The 17535-nt window shown below is 54.7% G+C and overlaps 1 protein-coding gene across 3 annotated transcripts in view; it reads left to right on the forward strand.

Moving 5' to 3' along the window:
* The window catches only part of LOC102941199 (angiopoietin-related protein 6), a 31755-nt gene extending 18398 nt beyond the window's left edge, over positions 1–13357 (forward strand). Inside the window, exons 2-4 of one of the 3 annotated variants that reach the window (XM_043531276.1) lie at positions 6726–6869; positions 9369–9425; positions 9890–13034. In XM_043531276.1, coding sequence (XP_043387211.1) covers positions 6726–6869; positions 9369–9425; positions 9890–10518 — 830 coding nt within the window. In that variant the 3' untranslated portion in view covers positions 10519–13034. Of the gene's footprint in view, positions 1–6725; positions 6870–9368; positions 9426–9889 lie in introns of all 3 variants that reach the window. The other 2 variants (XM_037880563.2, XM_037880564.2) reach the window with 2 other exon arrangements.
* Positions 13358–17535: the final 4178 nt, after the last annotated feature.

Below are 17535 nucleotides of genomic sequence, written 5' to 3' on the forward strand. Positions count from 1 at the left end.
CTGTCTGTATGTCCAGGCTTTGATCAGGGTGCCCACCAACCTATTATCTGATACTGCCTCCCCCGCTACAGTCCCCAGGCAGTGGAAGGAAGAAAGAAAACTGCAAATAAAGCACAACTCTGCCACCCCTAATCTCCCAAAATAGACTCCACCAACCACCCCCCACAACTCCCTCCTGCCTCAGACCTCCCTGAATGCTGTGCATATAGACAGGCTTCACAAAGGGCTGGGAAGGGCGACCCATCTGTGACCAAGAGGGGAGGGAGTTGCAAAGCAGAGGCACTTTACACTGTAAACTTTAATATCACCAGGACATACAAATCTCACGTTTGGCTGCTAGAGACCAGGCAGGTGATGAACCAGCTGGCACCCCATCTCTGGGACTCATTGGAGAGGATGAGCCTGAACGTGTCTGGGGCACTTGGTGGCTTTTCCTGACCATGCAGGGATCAGCTGTGGGCCAGGCAGAGAAACAGGGGCCTGGGGAAGCTGGCAGTGGCAGGGTGCATCTGCAGTAGGGACCTGGAGCCAAGCGTCCAGGGTGCTGGGAGCCCGTGGCTCATGCTGGGGCCTGACTGCGTGGGGCTTGTAACACACGACTTCTGGGGTCTGGAGGCCCATAGGGGATGGGCAGTGGCGCTTCTGTGGGCTGGACTGTGCAGCTCAAGTTTTGTTTTTAAACAAACGGCTTTATTTAAGGCACACAGCAAGACAACATCCTTCAGCCTGTTAGAACCTGTCAGCTACGGCCTGGGGAGCAACAAAACGCAGCTGTTTGCCGGCATTTGTCACACATGTGGCCTGTTCGAGTCACACATTGGCAGGATTCAGAGTAGCAGCCGTGTTAGTCTGTATTCGCAAAAAGAAAAGGAGTACTTTTGGCACCTTAGAGACTAACCAATTTATTTGAGCATAAGCTTTCGTGAGCTACTGCTCACTTCATCGAATGCATTCAGTGGAAAATACAGTGAGGAGATTTATGTACCCACAGAACATGAAAAAATGGGTATTTATCATGCACACTGTAAGGAGAGTGATCACTTAAGATGAGCTATTGCCAGCAGGAGAGTGGGGGGGGGGGCGGGAGAAAACCTTTTGTAGTGATAATCAAGGTGGGCCATTTCCAGCAGTTAACAAGAACACCTGAGGAACAGTGGGGGTGTGTGGGGGGAATGTGGTTGAAGGGAAAGCAGTGGACGTGTTGTTCCTTGACTTTAGCAAAGCTTTTGACACTGTCTCCCACAGTATTCTTGTCAGCAAGTTAAAGAAGTATGGGCTGGATGAATGGACTATAAGGTGGATAGAAAGCTGGCTAGATTGTCGGGCTCAACGGGTAGTGATCAATGGCTCCATATCTAGTTGGCAGCCGGTGTCAAGTGGAGTGCCCCAGGGGTTGGTCCTGGGGCCGGTTTTGTTCAATATCTTCATTAATGATCTGGAGGATGGTGTGGATTGCACCCTCAGCAAGTTTGCAGATGACACTAAACTGGGAGGAGTGGTAGATACGCTGGAGGGTAGGGATAGGATACAGAGGGCCCTAGACAAATTGGAGGATTGAGCCAAAAGAAATCTGATGAGATTCAACAAGGACAAGTGCAGAGTCCTGCACTTAGGACGGAAGAATCCAATGCACCGCTACAGACTAGGGACCGAATGGCTCGGCAGCAGTTCTTCAGAAAAGGACCTAGGGGTTACAGTGGATGAGAAGCTGAATATGAGTCAGCAGTGTGCCCTTGTTGCCAAGAAGGCCAATGGCATTTTGGGATGTATAAGTAGGGGCATTGCCAGCAGATCGAGGGACATGATCGTTCCCCTCTATTGTGAGGCCTCATCTGGAGTACTGTGTCCAGTTTTGGGCCCCACACTACAAGAAGGATGTGGAAAAATTGGAGAGAGTCCAGCGGAGGGCAAGAAAAATGATTAGGGGACTAGAACATATGAGTTATGAGAAGAGGCTGAGGGAACTGGGGATCTTTTGTCTATGGAAGAGAAGAATGAGGGGGGATTTGATAGCTGCTTTCAACTACCTGAAAGGGGGTTCCAAAGAGGATGGATCTAGACTGTTCTCAGTACGAGCTGATGACAGAACAATGAGTAATGGTCTCAAGTTGCAGTGGGAGATTTAGGTTGGATATTAGGAAAAACTTTTTCACGAGGAGGGTGGTGAAACACTGGAATGCATTACCTAGGGAGGTGGTGGAATCTTCTTCCTTAGAAGTTTTTAAGGTCAGGCTTGACAAAGCCCTGGCTGGGATGATTTAATTGGGGATCGGTCCTGCTTTGAGGAGGGGGTTGGACTAGATGACCTCCTGAAGTCCCTTCCAACCCTGATATTCTATGAATAAACAAGGGGAAATAGTTTTACTTTGTGTAATGACTCATCCACTCCCAGTCTCTATTCAAGCCTAAGTTAATTGTATCCAGTTTGCAAATTAATTCCAATTCAGCAGTCTCTCGTTGGAGTCTGTTTTTGAAGTCTCTTTGTTGAAGAATAGCCACTTTTAGGTCAGAAATCGAGTGACCAGAGAGATTGAAGTGTTCTCCGACTGGTTTATGAATGTTATAATTCTTGACATCTGATTTGTGTCCATTTATTCTTTTATGTAGAGACTGTCCAGTTTGACCAATGTACATGGCAGAGGGACATTGCTGGCACATGATGGCATATATCACATTGGTAGATGTGCAGGTGAACGAGCCTCTGATAGTGTGGCTGATGTGATTAGGCCCTATGATGGTGTCCCCTGAATAGATATGTGGACACAGTTGGCAACAGGCTTTGTTACAAGGATAGGTTCCTGGGTTAGTGGTTCTGTTGTGTGGTCTGTGGTTGCTGGTGAGTATTTGCTTCAGGTTGGGGGGCTGTCTGTAGGCAAGGACTGGCCTGTCTCCCAACGTTTGTGAGAGCGATGGGTCATCCTTCAAGATAAGTTGTAGATCCTTGATGATGCGTTGGAGAGGTTTTAGTTGGGGGCTGAAGGTGATGGCTAGTGGCGTTCTGTTATTTTCTTTGTTGGGCCTGTCCTATAGTAGGTGACTTCTGGGGACTCTTCTGGCTCTGTCAATCTGTTTCTTCACTTCAGCAGGTGGGTATTATGGTTGTAAGAATGCTTGATAGAGATCTTGTAGGCGTTTGTCTCTGTCTGAGGGGTTGGAGCAAATGCAGTTGTATCGTAGAGCTTGGTTGTAGACAAGGGATCGTGTGGTGTGGTCTGGGTGAAAGCTGGAGGCACGTAGGTAGGAATAGCGGTCAGTAGGTTTCCGGGATAGGTTTCTGCTTATGACCACCGTAGTGTCCAGGAAGTGGATCTCTTGTGTGGACTGGTCCAGGCTGAGGTTGATGGTGGGATGGAAATTGTTGAAATCATGGTGGAATTCCTCAAGGGCTTCTTTTCCATGGGTCCAGATGATGAAGATGTCATCAATATCGCGCAAGTAGAGTAGGAGCATTAGGGGACAAGAGCTGAGGAAGCGTTGTTCTAAGTCAGCCATAAAAATGTTGGCATACTGTGGGGCCATGTGGGTACCCATAGCAGTGCCGCTGACTTGAAGGTATATATTGTCCACAAATGTGAAATAGTTATGGGTGAGGACAAAGTCCAGCCACCAGGTTTTCCGTGACATTATTGGGGATAGTGTTCCTGACGGCTTGTAGTCCATCTTTGTGTGGAATGTTGGTGTAGAGGGCTTCTACATCCATAGTGGCCAGGATGGTGTTTTCAGGAAGATCACCGATGGATTGTAGTTTCCTCAGGAAGTCAGTGGTGTCTCGAAGATAGCTGGGAGTGCTGGTAGCGTAGGGCCTGAGGAGGGAGTCTACATAGCCAGACAATCCTGCTGTCAGGGTGCCAATGCCTGAGATGATGGGGCGCCCAGGATTTGCAGGTTTATGGATCTTGGGTAGCAGATAGAATACCCCAGGTCGGGGTTCCAGGGGTGTGTCTGTGCGGATTTGTTCTTGTGCTTTTTCAGGGAGTTTCTTGAGCAAATGCTGTAGTTTCTTTTGGTAACCCTCAGTGGGATCAGAGGGTAATGGCTTGTAGAAAGTGGTGTTGGAGAGCTGCCGAGCAGCCTCTTGTTCATATTCCGACCTATTCATGATGACAACAGCACCTCCTTTGTCAGACTTTTTGATTATGATGTCAGAGTTGTTTCTGAGGCTGTGGATGGCATTGTGTTCTGCACGACTGAGGTTATGGGGCAAGTGATGCTGCTTTTCCACAATTTCAGCCCGTGCATGTTGGCGGAAGCACTCTATGTAGAAGTCCAGTCTGTTGTTTCGACCTTCAGGAGGAGTCCACCTAGAATCCTTCTTTTTGTAGGGTTGGTAGGAAGGTCTCTGTGGATTAGTATGTTGTTCAGAGGTGTGTTGGAAATATTCCTTGAGTCGGAGACGTCGAAAATAGGATTCTAGGTCACCACAGAACTGTATCATGTTTGTGGGGGTGGAGGGGCAGAAGGAGAGGCCCCGAGATAGGACAGATTCTTCTGCTGGGCTAAGAGTATATAGTTGGATAGATTAACAATATTGCTGGGTGGGTTAAGGGAACCATTGCTGTGGCCTCTTGTGGCATGCAGTAGTTTAGATAGTTTAGTGTCCTTTTTCTTTTGTAGAGAAGCAAAGTGTGTGTTGTAAATGGCTTGTCTAGTTTTTGTAAAGTCCAGCCATGAGGAAGTTTGTGTGGAAGGTTGTTTTTTTATGAGAGTATCCATTTTTGAGAGCTCATTCTTAATCTTTCCCTGTTTGCTGTAGAGGATGTTGATCAGGTGATTCCGCAGTTTCTTTGAGAGCGTGTGCACAAGCTGTCAGCATAGTCTGAGTGGTATGTAGATTGTAATGGATTTTTTACCTTCAGTCCTTTTGGTACGATGTCCATCTGTTTGCATTTGGAAAGGAAGATGGTGTCTGTCTGTATCTGTACGAGTTTTTTCATGAAGTTGATAGATTTCCACTCCATGCGGCTAAATGCAGTGCCTTGCATAATGACAGGTTTCAGAGTAGCAGAATGGATTTTTTACTTCAGTCCTTTTGGTACACATTGGCAGGAATAATGGTTGAGTGGTAGGGCCTTGGCCTGGCCCAGACGCTACCCGCCCAGAGTTCTGCCCTGCCCTGGCTGCCCCGTGTGTTACCTCGGAGGGAATCGTTCCAGGTCCAGGGAAGAGCCTTATCTGGGGGGAGGCTGTACCAGACCCGCCCGACCAGGCAGGCTCCCAGGTACTCTCTGCTCGGGCTGATAAGGCTCCTTAGCACAGTTTCTCTCCAAACAAATTCCAGTTCAAGACACCTGACAGCTCCACAGCAGGGCAGCATCCCCAGCGCGCAGCAGGACAGGGGTTGGGGGAGCAGTCCGTAGCAGCGCCTGCCCCTCCTTCGGCAGGAGCTATAAGTGCCAGCCACGTGCTGCCTCCATCTAGACGGCCTATCTGCACAGAGCAGCAGCTTTCAGCCTGGGACAGCCGTGCTGCGGGGAGGCGATGGGTAAGAGTGGGCTCAGAGAGCCAGAGGGTCTGTGGGGCAGCACAGGGCCCTTCTGCTCCGCACTCGGGCTGAGTGGGCGTGTTCAGCTGGGATTGGAACCCACCAGCACTTGTGGGTCCGAATGTGGGGCTGGAACTCAACGCGGGGCGCTCCCACCTCGCCCGGGGGCGACTAGGGGGAAGGGCAGAGAGACACCTGGGCTGAGACTCAGAGGAGCAGAGACACCAGCTCCAGGGAGACAGAGTCTACGGCAGCTGGGTTAAACTCCCCGGCTGTGTGACAGGCCCCCCACCCCGGTATGTCACAGCAGGGCAATGTGGCCTACTGAACGGCAGGGGTTGCCAGAGACCAGCTGGGTTAGAGGCCTTTGGGGATGGAGGAAGCAGCACTAACGTCCATGCCAACCGCCCTATAGAGGAGGGGCCGTGCCCTGCAGGCGTGGGGCAGGGAGCTGGGACACTGCGCCGGGGGTCGTTGTCTGGCCCAGGCCCTTCCGAGCAGGAGGCAGAGGCCGAGGCATTTCCTGCAGGTCACCTTCCGCTGCAGCTTGGCCATGGGCCCCCCTAGCCACTAGCCCAGCCAGGGATCCCAACTGGCGAATGTCATGGGGGGCTCCTCCCTGCCGCCAACAGCTCTTCACTGCCAGGGAATTCCTGAAATCCTGTGCGCCCTTCCCCCACCCACCTCCTGGGGCTCTGAGTGCCCCTGGCCAGTCTCCCCCCCTCAGCCCCACCTCCCGGGGCGGTGAGTGTCCACCTAGCCCCTCCACCCCCATGATCCTCCTCCCTGGGACGCTCAGTGCCTCCCCAGTGCCCACCCTATAGGGCCCCCCTCCCCCGGAGTGCTCAGTGCCCCCCCCGGATATCCATTTTCCCTTTTTCTCACCTACTCTCCCGGTTATTTCCATGGTACAGGGGTGTCTCTGTGCGGCAAGCAGAGTGGGAACATTTCTCCAGGGCGAATCCCAAGCTCCCTTGGATCCGCCCCCCTCCTGGGTGTTTCTGTCCCAATGGGGCCAGTTCCTAGTGTCTCCTCTCTGCCCCGTGCATGCCTGGCCAATGGCCGGCTGCCCAGCCAGACTGACAGGCGAGGGCGGCGGTGCCAGTCTGCGCTGGGCGAGGCAGGAGGTTCCAGCAGTCCCAGCTCTGGGTTGTGCTGTTCCCTGGCAGAGGGAACTGGGAGTCACGGCTCCTAAATGGCGGGTTCGTGTTCCCAGCTTCTCGCCAGCTCTTCCCTTTTGCAGCTGCCCGGAGCCCTCGTCTCCTGCTCCTCACTGGCCTGCTGGCCCTGTCAGCCCCAGTTTTTACCCTGGAAATACACAATCTGAACATCTTAAAGGGACCCACCCGTGCAATCCGGAACATCTACCCAAAGGACCTGAAGGCAGGTGTGTCATGTGTCTGCTTTTAAAGCTCTCACCCCGGGCCCTAGGGGTCCTGCCAGCCCTGGGGCCCCAGAACGTCACTCACTGGCTACCTGGAGATTATGGAGGCCTGAAGCTACTGGGAGAAATTACATCCAACCGTAGCTCTATATTCAAACCACGCTGAGCATTTTGGCGGTTGGAGGAGGGAGGGAGGGAGGTTGGGGGGCGCGCAGGGGCTGGGCCATTGCAGTGCAGGGAGCAGCAGGACAAAGCCAGGAGGTGCTGGTTGCCTTGGGCAGCAGAGGGGCATGGAGGAGTGGAATTGGTGCAGCGCGGGCCCGAGCGGGGCAGGGGGCAGACGGGATGAGATGGGGGTGCTCAGGCAGCAGCGTGACTGGTGCAGTATTAACACAGAGCTCGAGCTAAGCAGGGCAGGGCTGTGCAGCGCTCGAAGGGAGGTGCAGGAGCTGGAAGCTGCTGCAGGAGGAGCTGTGCAGCCAGGGAAGGGACTGGAAGCCACAAGGTGGTGGGGGCAGAGCCACAGGAGCCGGCGGGGAGGTTGGTGGCTACATTTGGGCCAGACTGGAGGGGAGCAGACGGGAGCCAGGTAGAGCAGCCAGGGGGAGCCTGGGTTAGTCTAAGGTGTGACATCCTCACTAGACGGATCAGCTGGCTCTGCCTTTGTAGCCCTGATTAGCTACACAGGATGGGCACACAGGAGAAGCTGACCTCCCGCCCTGTCCCTTAGAGCCCTGGCTGGCTGGAGAGCTGGCAGGAAATCCTGCCTCTGCCGCCTGCTGCCAGCCCTTCTCCTGCCCTTCAAGAAGGGGTGATCGGAGAGACATGTGCTGCCCCGCAGGGACACGGGGAGCTGGGAGACGGGCTCAGGAACCAGGGAGCTGCACTGTGCATGTGCGTGTAACCCTTCTGCCCGTCAGAGTTGGCAGCAACAAGGGCCGGGTTCAATATCTAGGGGATCCATTCCAATAAGACAATGCAAACCGGCTCGAGCCCCCACCCAGTGACCTGGGACAAATATATACCACCCCCGCTGGGCGCCTCCAAGAGACACTACGTCCCCTCTCGCAAGCACAGAGTCTGAGTGTAGCAAAAAGCCTTTTAATAACAGAGAAACAATGTGGCATTATGTTGGGGAAACACCACCAACAGGATTCATAACACAACCCATGAGCAAAAAACCCACCCCAAGCAAATTGGGGCATGTCCTTTCCCTTTGGTTCTTGAGTCCAGTGACCCAAAATCACCCAAAGTCCCAAAAGTCCAACGACCCAAAAGTCTCTGTCCCTGGTCAGGGCAGCCCCAGAGTTCGAAAGTTTATCTGCAGAGCTTTACCTCCCAACCTGGGTGGAGATTCGGGGGCGGGGGAGGGTTTAAGAGGCACCTTATGTGGTCCAGAGCTGATTGCCCCACCTCTCCGTGGGGCTCCGCTCTGCCAGCCACCCCATGAGCTGCTCTAGGCATCCGACAAACTGCTCCGCTCCACCATCTATCTTCAGGCTCCCCCACTACTTAACGCAACACTCAAAGATTTCAGCTCTTAGTCAGTTTAGCTCCTTTGCAATTTCAGCTTGTAGTAGGGGAGCCTCAGGGCTGGTGCATTATTAGCCCAAAGTGAAATCAGCTCAGCAGCCTGTAACGAGACTCCTAATGGAATCAAAATTAGCTCTGACATTCCACAGTGGAGAGAGGAGGAAGTGCAATTAACATGTAAGGCACTCATCGGGGGGGGGGGGGGGGGGGGGGGGGGGCATGCCACCAAGTATTAATACCTGTCCCCAGCCTCTCTCAATTCACAGAGAATTGGAACCCATGTCCCTTGCCTAGCGATTGTTACGTAGTTGATGGCGAGTCCCTCCATCATAACAAAAGGCCAAGTACAGTTCCACTGTCCTTGATTCCCATAATCAGGGTAATAACAATTTATTCTTCCTGCCCCAATAACAGAGACACTGGGGATCCCACAGCAGCCAAAGTGACCATTTGGGCAGCTATGGGCGTATGCTAAGCGGGGTGGGTGTGCCTATGCAAATGAGATCAGCCCCTGAAGTTCTTTTCCACAGCTCGTCACACCTCACCACCAGGTCTCAGGTTGGAGCTCATCCTGACTCTGCTTACATGCAAATGGGCCCTGGCCCAAAGGGAAGGAGCCTGTTGGTGCCTGATGCAGGCAGAGCCTATCAGGCCTCTGGGATTGGTGCCCGGCCCCCACATGCTGATGGTTCTTGGCAGTGACGCGGGGCTGTGGCCAGGCTGAGGGGGGTACCAGGCTAGGTCTCTGCTCTGGAGGGATTCTGGGTGAATTCCTGCCTCTCTGCGGGTGTCAGAGTTTGGAGCAATCCAGCAGGGAGAGGAGCCCCAGTGCCCAGCATATAACTGAGGCCTACAGCTGGGCCAGCAGAGGGACAGGGAGGCGAATGCACTGAGAATACTCCCAGCTGTGGAGCTGGGAATATCCTCTGTAAACCCCTCACATCGCTTGAATTTCTCCTCCCCCCACAGATCAAGGGAAAGGGAGCCTCTGGTGTAGCAGAGCCAGTGACATGCAGGTAGCCCAGGGTAAGTTGTAAGTGTATCCCGCTCTGCATGGTTGCCTCTCACAGGGGTGAGAGCCAAGAACATGCCAGGGGTTGTTCACACAACTGCTGGCGCATGCAGGTAGCTTGGACACACACACACACACCCACCCACCCTCTGAGTGCCAGAGGTGAGACTTCCCACACACACACACACACACACACACACACACCTCTGAGTGCCAGAGGTGAGACTTCCCTCAGGCACAGCTATGGGGACATCAGTCTGGTGCGAGGCAGCCCAGAGCAGAAGAGGCTAGAGACCAGAGCTCACCTCCAGGACCCCTCCACCCAGCCTGATCTGGCCAAGATGCAGGCTGCTATTCCTCGGTGGAGGAGTTGGGAAGGAGGCCAAGGAAAGGTTTTATGGAAACTCCATTGTGATCATAACTCTGAGCTGAGTCTATGGGGTTTTGTTCTCTACAACTTGTCTCGTTTTGCCCACAGCCTGGCCCAAGGACTGCAGCGAGATAACCTGGAACAGGGTCAGTGGCGTCTTCGTCATCCAGCCCACAGGACTCCATCAATTCGAGGTCTACTGTGACTTGAACAGCACCAGCGAGGGCTGGACGGTCCTCCAGCGGAACCGGCATGACACACAGATCACCTGGGCTGAGTCCTGGAGCACCTACAAGTACGGCTTTGGCAACGTGCACAATGACTACTGGCTGGGGACGGAGTACATCTATCAGATCGCCAAGCAGAAGGTCTACCAGGTCAGGTTTGTCATCCATGATTCATCCGGCACCATGAAATACGCTGACTACAACCTCTTCGGTCTGGAAGACGAGTCCAAAGGCTACAGGCTGAGGCTGGGCTCTTACACTGGGACTGCAGGGGATGCCATGACTTCAAACAATCCTAGCACTGTGCATGACAACATGAAGTTCTCCACTAAAGACCTGGATCAGGACACTTACAGTGGGAACTGTGCATCTAGCTATGGTGGGGGCTGGTGGTACTCGGCTTGTTATTCTGCTCAACTGAACACTAAAGGGAGCATCACTTGGGGTAGTGTCTGTAGTGGGAACTGCCAAGCCTCCGCCATCCTCATCAAACCAGCAACTTACTGTTAGTGACCCCTTCCCCACCCTCCTGTCTGCAGTGAGGCCAACCCCTGCTCCATGAAGGGATGGAAAAGGGTCTGAGTGTGTCATGGCCAAACCTCCTGCCTGCCCTCACAGGCCTTGCTTGGGGGAAGTATCAGGGTTACCCAGGAAACGAGGCCACTTTCCTTCTCCTCTCCCTCCCTGCAGACTTTCCGAGCTCTTCTCCGCTGGGCTTTTCTCCGCTGGGCTGACTCCCGTGCACCAGCATTCAGCCTGGAGTGACTCTTCTGGGTCATTTTAGCTCAGTGATGCAATGAGCAGGCCTAGAGATCGCTGGAAAGGCAAAATCCCAAGCATGGCGGGAGCTTCACAAACACCCTCTGCATGGCCCTGCCTGGGGATCCAGGCTTTGGAATAAACACACACTTCTAAGCAGTGAGGTCTGCAGCTGGTAACTCTGTGCCCCACTGTCACTATCTCTCTGGGTGCTCCCATGGGCATCACACTGCTGGAGAACATGCCTGGCATTACCAGATTCACAGACAGGGCGTGCAGGGCTGCTGGGATGGGCCCTTTGCTCCCCGCTTCACCAAGAGTAAGTCTCCAGGCCACCAGCCCTTCTGTTTTGGGGGTGGGGGACGGAAGGAGAGACTGGGGCCAGAGGGATTTTTGGGGGGAGGAGAAAGAGATGTGAGGGGGAGGACAGACTTGGGCCCTTAGTTCTGGGAGAGAGGAGTCCTTGGGCCCCCTGCCCTCCGGACCACATCCAGAGAGCTTGTGGGGCAGAGGCAGCGTCCATCCCACTCCCACCGCAGGCGGAGCCGCTCCTCAGCCTGAGACTGAAGGCTCTGCCCGCAGCTCTGCCTGGCCAAGTGCAGACCCCTGGGCACTGGGACTGCTGGAGCAGGAGCACAGTGCTTGCCTCACACCAGGGCATCCCGTGGCAGCCCCCATCTATGGGGTATCACACTAGGCCTAAATGCTGTGGCCAGGTCCCTGGACTCTGCAGCACTTCGTTTAAATTAAAGAATGGTCCCCAGGGGCTGGTGCCGAGGGCATCTTCGTGGGGTAGGACCCTGCTGGCCGGAGCCATGTGGCAGCTGGGACTGGGTGGGGAGGCCCTAGACCACTGGGCTGGATGCACCCCATTGCTTGTGTGGTAAGATGCAGCCTATTTCCCCAGCTAGCACATGCTCCCATGGCAGCTTGCACACTAGTTAGCTAGGAGTCTGGCCGCACCCCTTGGCAGAGGACAATGCCCCTGTGATGGCCCGCAGGCTTGGTGCAAGGACTGGTCCTTTTCCCTAGTGCTGTCTGGGGCCCAACATAGGAACCCTGCCCCACTCCTGCACAGACAGGCGGAGGGGGGGAAGAGGCTCCTGGTGCTCCCATGCCACCTGGCACAGGGCCTGGCTCTTCATCTCTACATCTGTCCTGCCCCCGCAGTCAGCAGGGCCAGTTCTCTGAAGGGGTCGGTACCCCCTCCCTCGGCATCACCGTGGAGCTGCTCCATGTGACACCATCATTCAGCTTGTGCCGATCAATCATTTCACAGGAAACATTTGAAAATGCTCTGGTTTGAAGCTCCCCAGCTCACTTCCAGTGCAGGGCTCCTGGCTGGCCCCTGCCTGTTGCCACGGGCAGCTTCTCACACTCCCCTCAGCCCACAAGGGGGGGGATTGGGACCTGGGACGTTAGACATAGTGGTCTGGCCAGCGAAATCCCTGCTCTTTGTTCCCAAGCCGCACCCAGCACTGATGCCAGTCACATTCCCAGGCCGCGAGGTTACACGCAAGCTGCCAATGGAAAAGGGGCACGTTCATCTTCCCACTTCAGCAGCACTGTCTGATAACCTCTGTGTCCTGCAGAGCCACTGGGGCCAGGGGTGCTGGCTGGGCAGCACGGGGCCTGGGCTGGGCCCTGGGAGACAGGCCATGGGCGGAGCAGGGATGGGGGCAGACAGGGTTAAGCAGGGCTCTGGAAATCTGGGAGGAGGATGTCTGTGTGAGGGGGATGGATGGGGGTGCCTAACTGTGGGATTGGCCTGATCTGGGAGTCTGGGCTGGGCAACAGTGACTGTCTCCACAGCAAGGCAACTAGGGCTTCCCATGGGGCTGTGCCAGCAAACAGGCTGCAGCTTCAAGCACCCATGCACGGGGCTCCCCAGAACCACAGGCTGCCCCCACAGCCCTGGTCCAGTCCCCCAGACACCCCTCCTAATACTCTTCTCTTCCATAATCCCCCTTACCCTGATCACCACCTTGCCCCCACATTCCCGGTCACCCCGCCCAGCTCCCCAGCACCCCTGCTCCCCTCCCCTCTGTGCTGCTGTGACCGTGGCACAGCAGAGTGTGCTCTTAGCTGGCTGCTCCATGGGGTTGACATAACTATAAAGGGAGGGGTAACCACCTGTCTGCATACAGGGCTACAAAATCCCCCTGGCCAGAGGCAACACCCTTTCACCTGTAAAGGGTTAAGAAGCTAAGGTAACCCTGCTGGCACCTGACCCAAATGACCAATGAGAGGACAAGATACTTTCAAATCTGGAGGGGGGGGGGGAACAAAGGGTTCTTCCATCTGTGTGATGCTTTTGCCAGGAACAGATCAGGAATGCAGCCTTACAACTCCTGTTAACTTAGTAAGTAATCTAGCTAGAAATGCGTTAGATTTCCTTTTGTTTAATGGCTTGTACAATAAGCTGTGCTGGAGGGAATGTATATTCCTGTTTTTGTGTCTTTTTGTTACTTAAGGTTTTGTCTAGAGGGATTCTCTATGTTTTGAATCTGATTACCCTGTAAGGTATTTACCATCCTGATTTTACAGAGGTGATTCTTTTTACTTTTTCTTCTACTAAAATTCTTCTTTTAAGAAACTGAATTCTTTTTCATTATTCTTAAGATCCAAGGGTTTGGGTCTGTGTTCACCTGTACAAATTGGTGAGGATTCTTATCAAGCCTTCCCCAGGAAAGGGGGTGAAGGGCTTGGGGGGATATTTTGGGGGAAAAACATCTCCAAGTGGGCTCTTTCCCTGTTCTTTGTTTAAAACGCTTGGTGGTGGCAGCATACGGTTCAAGGACAAGGCAAAGTTTGTACCTTGAGGAAGTTTTTAACCTCAGCTGGTAAGAATAAGTTTAGGGGGTCTATCATGCAGGTCCCCACATCTCTATGCTAGAGTTCAGAGTGGGGAAGGAACCTTGACAGGGGCACTGTCCTGCAGGGAGCTTTGCCCAGCTGGCAGACGGTTTGTGGCTCCCACACGCTGTCTCTGTGTCTCACACGACATCATTCATCTAGCAGGGACGAGGAGCAGCTTGTGGCTGTGGTCAACATGTGATTATGCTTCAGTGCCCCATTGGCCTGTGGTTTGGGGTCCAGCCCTGCCAGCATCTCCTGAAAACTTACAGGAGCCAAACTCCCTCCAGGCCAACCATCTTTGTGGGGTCTGTCCCCTCGGGGGAGGGGGGGAAGGACAGGCCAGGATCGCTGGGCCATGAGGCTGGGGTCAAGTCAGAACATTGGTTATATGCCCAGTGCTCGTCCCTCGGCTGACAGATCCAGGGTGTGCCCAGAGCAGGGTGGGTCCAGGGATGGGCTCCATGGGGACAGGAGATCACATGCGCATGTGTCCCTGGCACTGGTCACACAGAAGCTGAACTTTCCGAGGATAACAAACTTGCAGGAGTCCAACCCTGGGCTCAGCAGAGGGGCCATTGGACCCTGTGGGACACAAGCAAATCCACAGCATGGACCCACCCAAAGGCCAGAGGGCAGATAATGATAACACGACTCAGACAGTAATAACAGCAATTCATGACATCTTCCTACTGCAGCATTACCCGGAGGCCCCAGTGTCACGGAGTGTGGAGGAGCCAGGGCCCTGCACCCGCCACTTCCTGCAATTCACGGTGACTCTCAACTAGCCAGTAAAACAGAAGGTTTATTGGATGACAGGAACACAATCCAAAACAGAGCTTGTAGGTACAGAAAACAGGACCCCCCAGTCAGGTCCATCTTGGGGGGTAGGGAGCCCAGACCCCGGTGCTGGGCCTCCCTCTGTTTCCCCAGTCAGATCCAAACTGAAACTCCCTCCGGTCCCTTCCTCTGGTCTTTGTCTCTTTCCTGGGCAAGGAGGCCACCTGATCTTTGTTCTCCAACACCTTCAGCTGTCACCTTGCAGGGGAGGGGCCCAGGCCATCAGTTGCCAGGAGACAGGGTATCGGCCATTCTCTGTGCAGACCCCTGCACACCCCTGCCCTCTAGGGCTCTGCAACAATCACACCCTTATCCCATCACCTAGATACTTAAGAAATGCATAGGTGTAAACTGAGGCACCCACACAGTATTCAGAGAAACCATGAAGAACATTCTCACTTTGTCACACCCAGTCTGGAGGCAGGGTGCCTAGGACTGGGCACTGCACCCCCAGGGACAAGAAGGGAACTCACGATCTAGGGGTCACAACACCCCACACCGGGCAGATGAAGCAGGTAAGAGGGGTGGGGATGGTGATGGGGTGCAGGGAAAGGTTAAGGAAGCTCATTTAGCACAGGAGGCTGGAGTCTTAGCTCACTCACAAATCAGGGCCTTTGAGACAGCGTTGCCAGGTGTCTGGTTTTCGACCAGAACGCCCACTCGAAAAGGGACCCTGGCAGCTCCAGTCAGCACCACCTACTGGGCCACTAAAAGTCCAGTCGATCGGTGGGGCAGCGGCACTAAGGCAGGCTCCCTGCCTGCCCTGGCTCTGCGCAGCTCCCAGGAGCGGCCAGCACGTCGCTGCAGCCCCTAAGGGCAGGGCTGATCAGGGAAGCTCGCGTGCTGACCTCACCCCAAGTGCTGGCTCTGCAGCTCCCATTGGCCGGGAACTGTGGCCAGTGGGAGCTGCAGGGGCAGGGCCTGCGGGCACAGGCAGCACACAATGCTGCCTGGCCATGCCTCCTCCTAGGGGCTGCAGGGACATGCCAGCCGCTTCCAGGAGCCACGCAGAGCCAGGGCAGGCAGGGAGCCTGCCTTAGCGCCGCTGCGCCATGGACCGGGAGCTGGCGGAGGTAAGTGCCGCCGGGCGAGAGCCCGCACCCAGAGACCCTGCCCCAGGTCGGAACCCCCTCCCGCACCCTACCTCCATCCCAGACCTCACACCCCCACCCGCACCCCAATCCCCTGTCCCAGCCCTGAGTTCCCGCCCATACCCTGAACCCCTCATTTGTGGCCCCACCCCAGAGCCAGCACCCCCCAGCTGGAGCCCTCACCCCCTCCCGCATTCCAACCCCCCGCCCCAGCCCAGTGAAAGTGAGTGAGGGGGTGAGAGAGCGAGTGACTGAGGGAGGTGGGCTGGAGTGAGTGGGGGCGGGGCCTCGGTGAAGGGGCAGGGCCTCGGTGAAGGGGAAGGGGCATGACAGGGGTTGGGTCAAGGGTGTTTGGTTTTGTGCGATTAGAAAGTGGGCAACCCTACTTAGAGACCTTTGAAAAGCCTCCTTAGCACCGCTCCTGATACCAAGGGCCAAGGTGCCCCTGGACATGATAACAACAATAGGCCAGAGGAAAACACTGCGTGAGAAATCAGAGCTCAGGCTGCCAAGTGAATGATAGCTGATAGACAAGAGATGCAAGAATTAAGGTTGTGCCTTCAGCCAGCAATTGGTGTTCCTCTGTTTGCACCACACACACAGCTGTAGCCAGGGCCACTGTTTCCTTGTCTGTCTGCCTGTTTAACTTCTCTAGGTCCTTACTGTGCCCATCGCCGTGGAATCTGAGTGGCAAACCAAGGGTTTGACGTGTGCATATGAAACTGCCTGACTGGAAGGACGTGGTTTGGTGTCGCTCAGTGACCGCTGGGGCGACTGGTGGCAGAAGTGGGTTTCACTTTTCCTCCTGAAGGATCTGAGGGCCTGGCTCATTCCAACCTGGCTCATTCTGACGGCTTCTACAGCTGAGAGCTGCCAGGTCTCCTGCCTGGGTGCGATACAAACCAGGAAGTACAGGACCACGGTTAAAAAGAGCAGCTAAGAAAACCATTTTCGCTGAGCCCAGCCCTGCACAGATTTCCAGCTCAGGTTTGCATTTTTAGCAAAAGTTCTTGCTGATTATTTTCTTCAACCACTTCGTGCCTCCGTAATAGGCAGCCATCCCGTCAGTTGCATCCTGGGGAGCTCCAGGGACAGTGTGTGCGCATCTGGGTGTACATGTGTAAGTATGTATGTGTACATGTGTGTGAATGTATATGTGTACGTGCGTGCGCACATGTGAGTGTGCACATGTGTGTGCACGTGTGAGTGTGCGCATGTGAGTGTACGTGTACCCCAGTCACATGTATACATCTGGATTTCCTTTGAAAGACATTTCCAAATTGAGCTGATCAAGTGCAATGGCCACAGCACCCAATTCCTCTGCCCCCCAACTTTCTTCGCTGCTTTAACGTACAACCACAACCTGCTCTGCTGGCACCTCTGACTCCTGAAAGCCCTAACGCTCCAGGGGAGCAGGCCGTGCCCTGCCCTGGCTGCCCCGTGTGTTACCTCGGAGGGAATCGTTCCAGGTCCAGGGAAGAGCCTTATCTGGGGGGAGGCTGTACCAGACCCGCCCGACCAGGCAGGCGCCCAGGTACATTCTGCTCGGGCTGATAAGGCTCCTTAGCACAGTTTCTCTCCAAACAAATTCCAGTTCAAGACACCTGACAGCTCCACAGCAGGGCAGCATCCCCAGCGCGCAGCAGGACAGGGGTTGGGGGAGCAGTCCGTAGCAGCTCCTGCCCCTCCTTCGGCAGGAGCTATAAGTGCCAGCCACGTGCTGCCTCCATCCCCAGAGGCCAGATGAGAGTGAATTCCCACGTCCCCGCACGGTTGGTTCCGGCGAGTGATGTCCCCTCACTCTTCTACACTTACATTTGATTTCCAATTTCAATGTTTCTAACATCAGCTTCACTAGCTCTCGTTACTCCTTTGTCTGCTAGAGCAAAAACCTGAAATGCAGGCTACCTCCTCCTGCTCGGTGATTACAGACCTCTGAACTGCTCTTAGTCAAGCTGACTAGCTGCAGCCCCTCCGGTCA

Source organism: Chelonia mydas, chromosome 17 (assembly GCF_015237465.2).
Source record: "Chelonia mydas isolate rCheMyd1 chromosome 17, rCheMyd1.pri.v2, whole genome shotgun sequence".
NCBI lineage: Eukaryota > Metazoa > Chordata > Testudines > Cheloniidae > Chelonia > Chelonia mydas.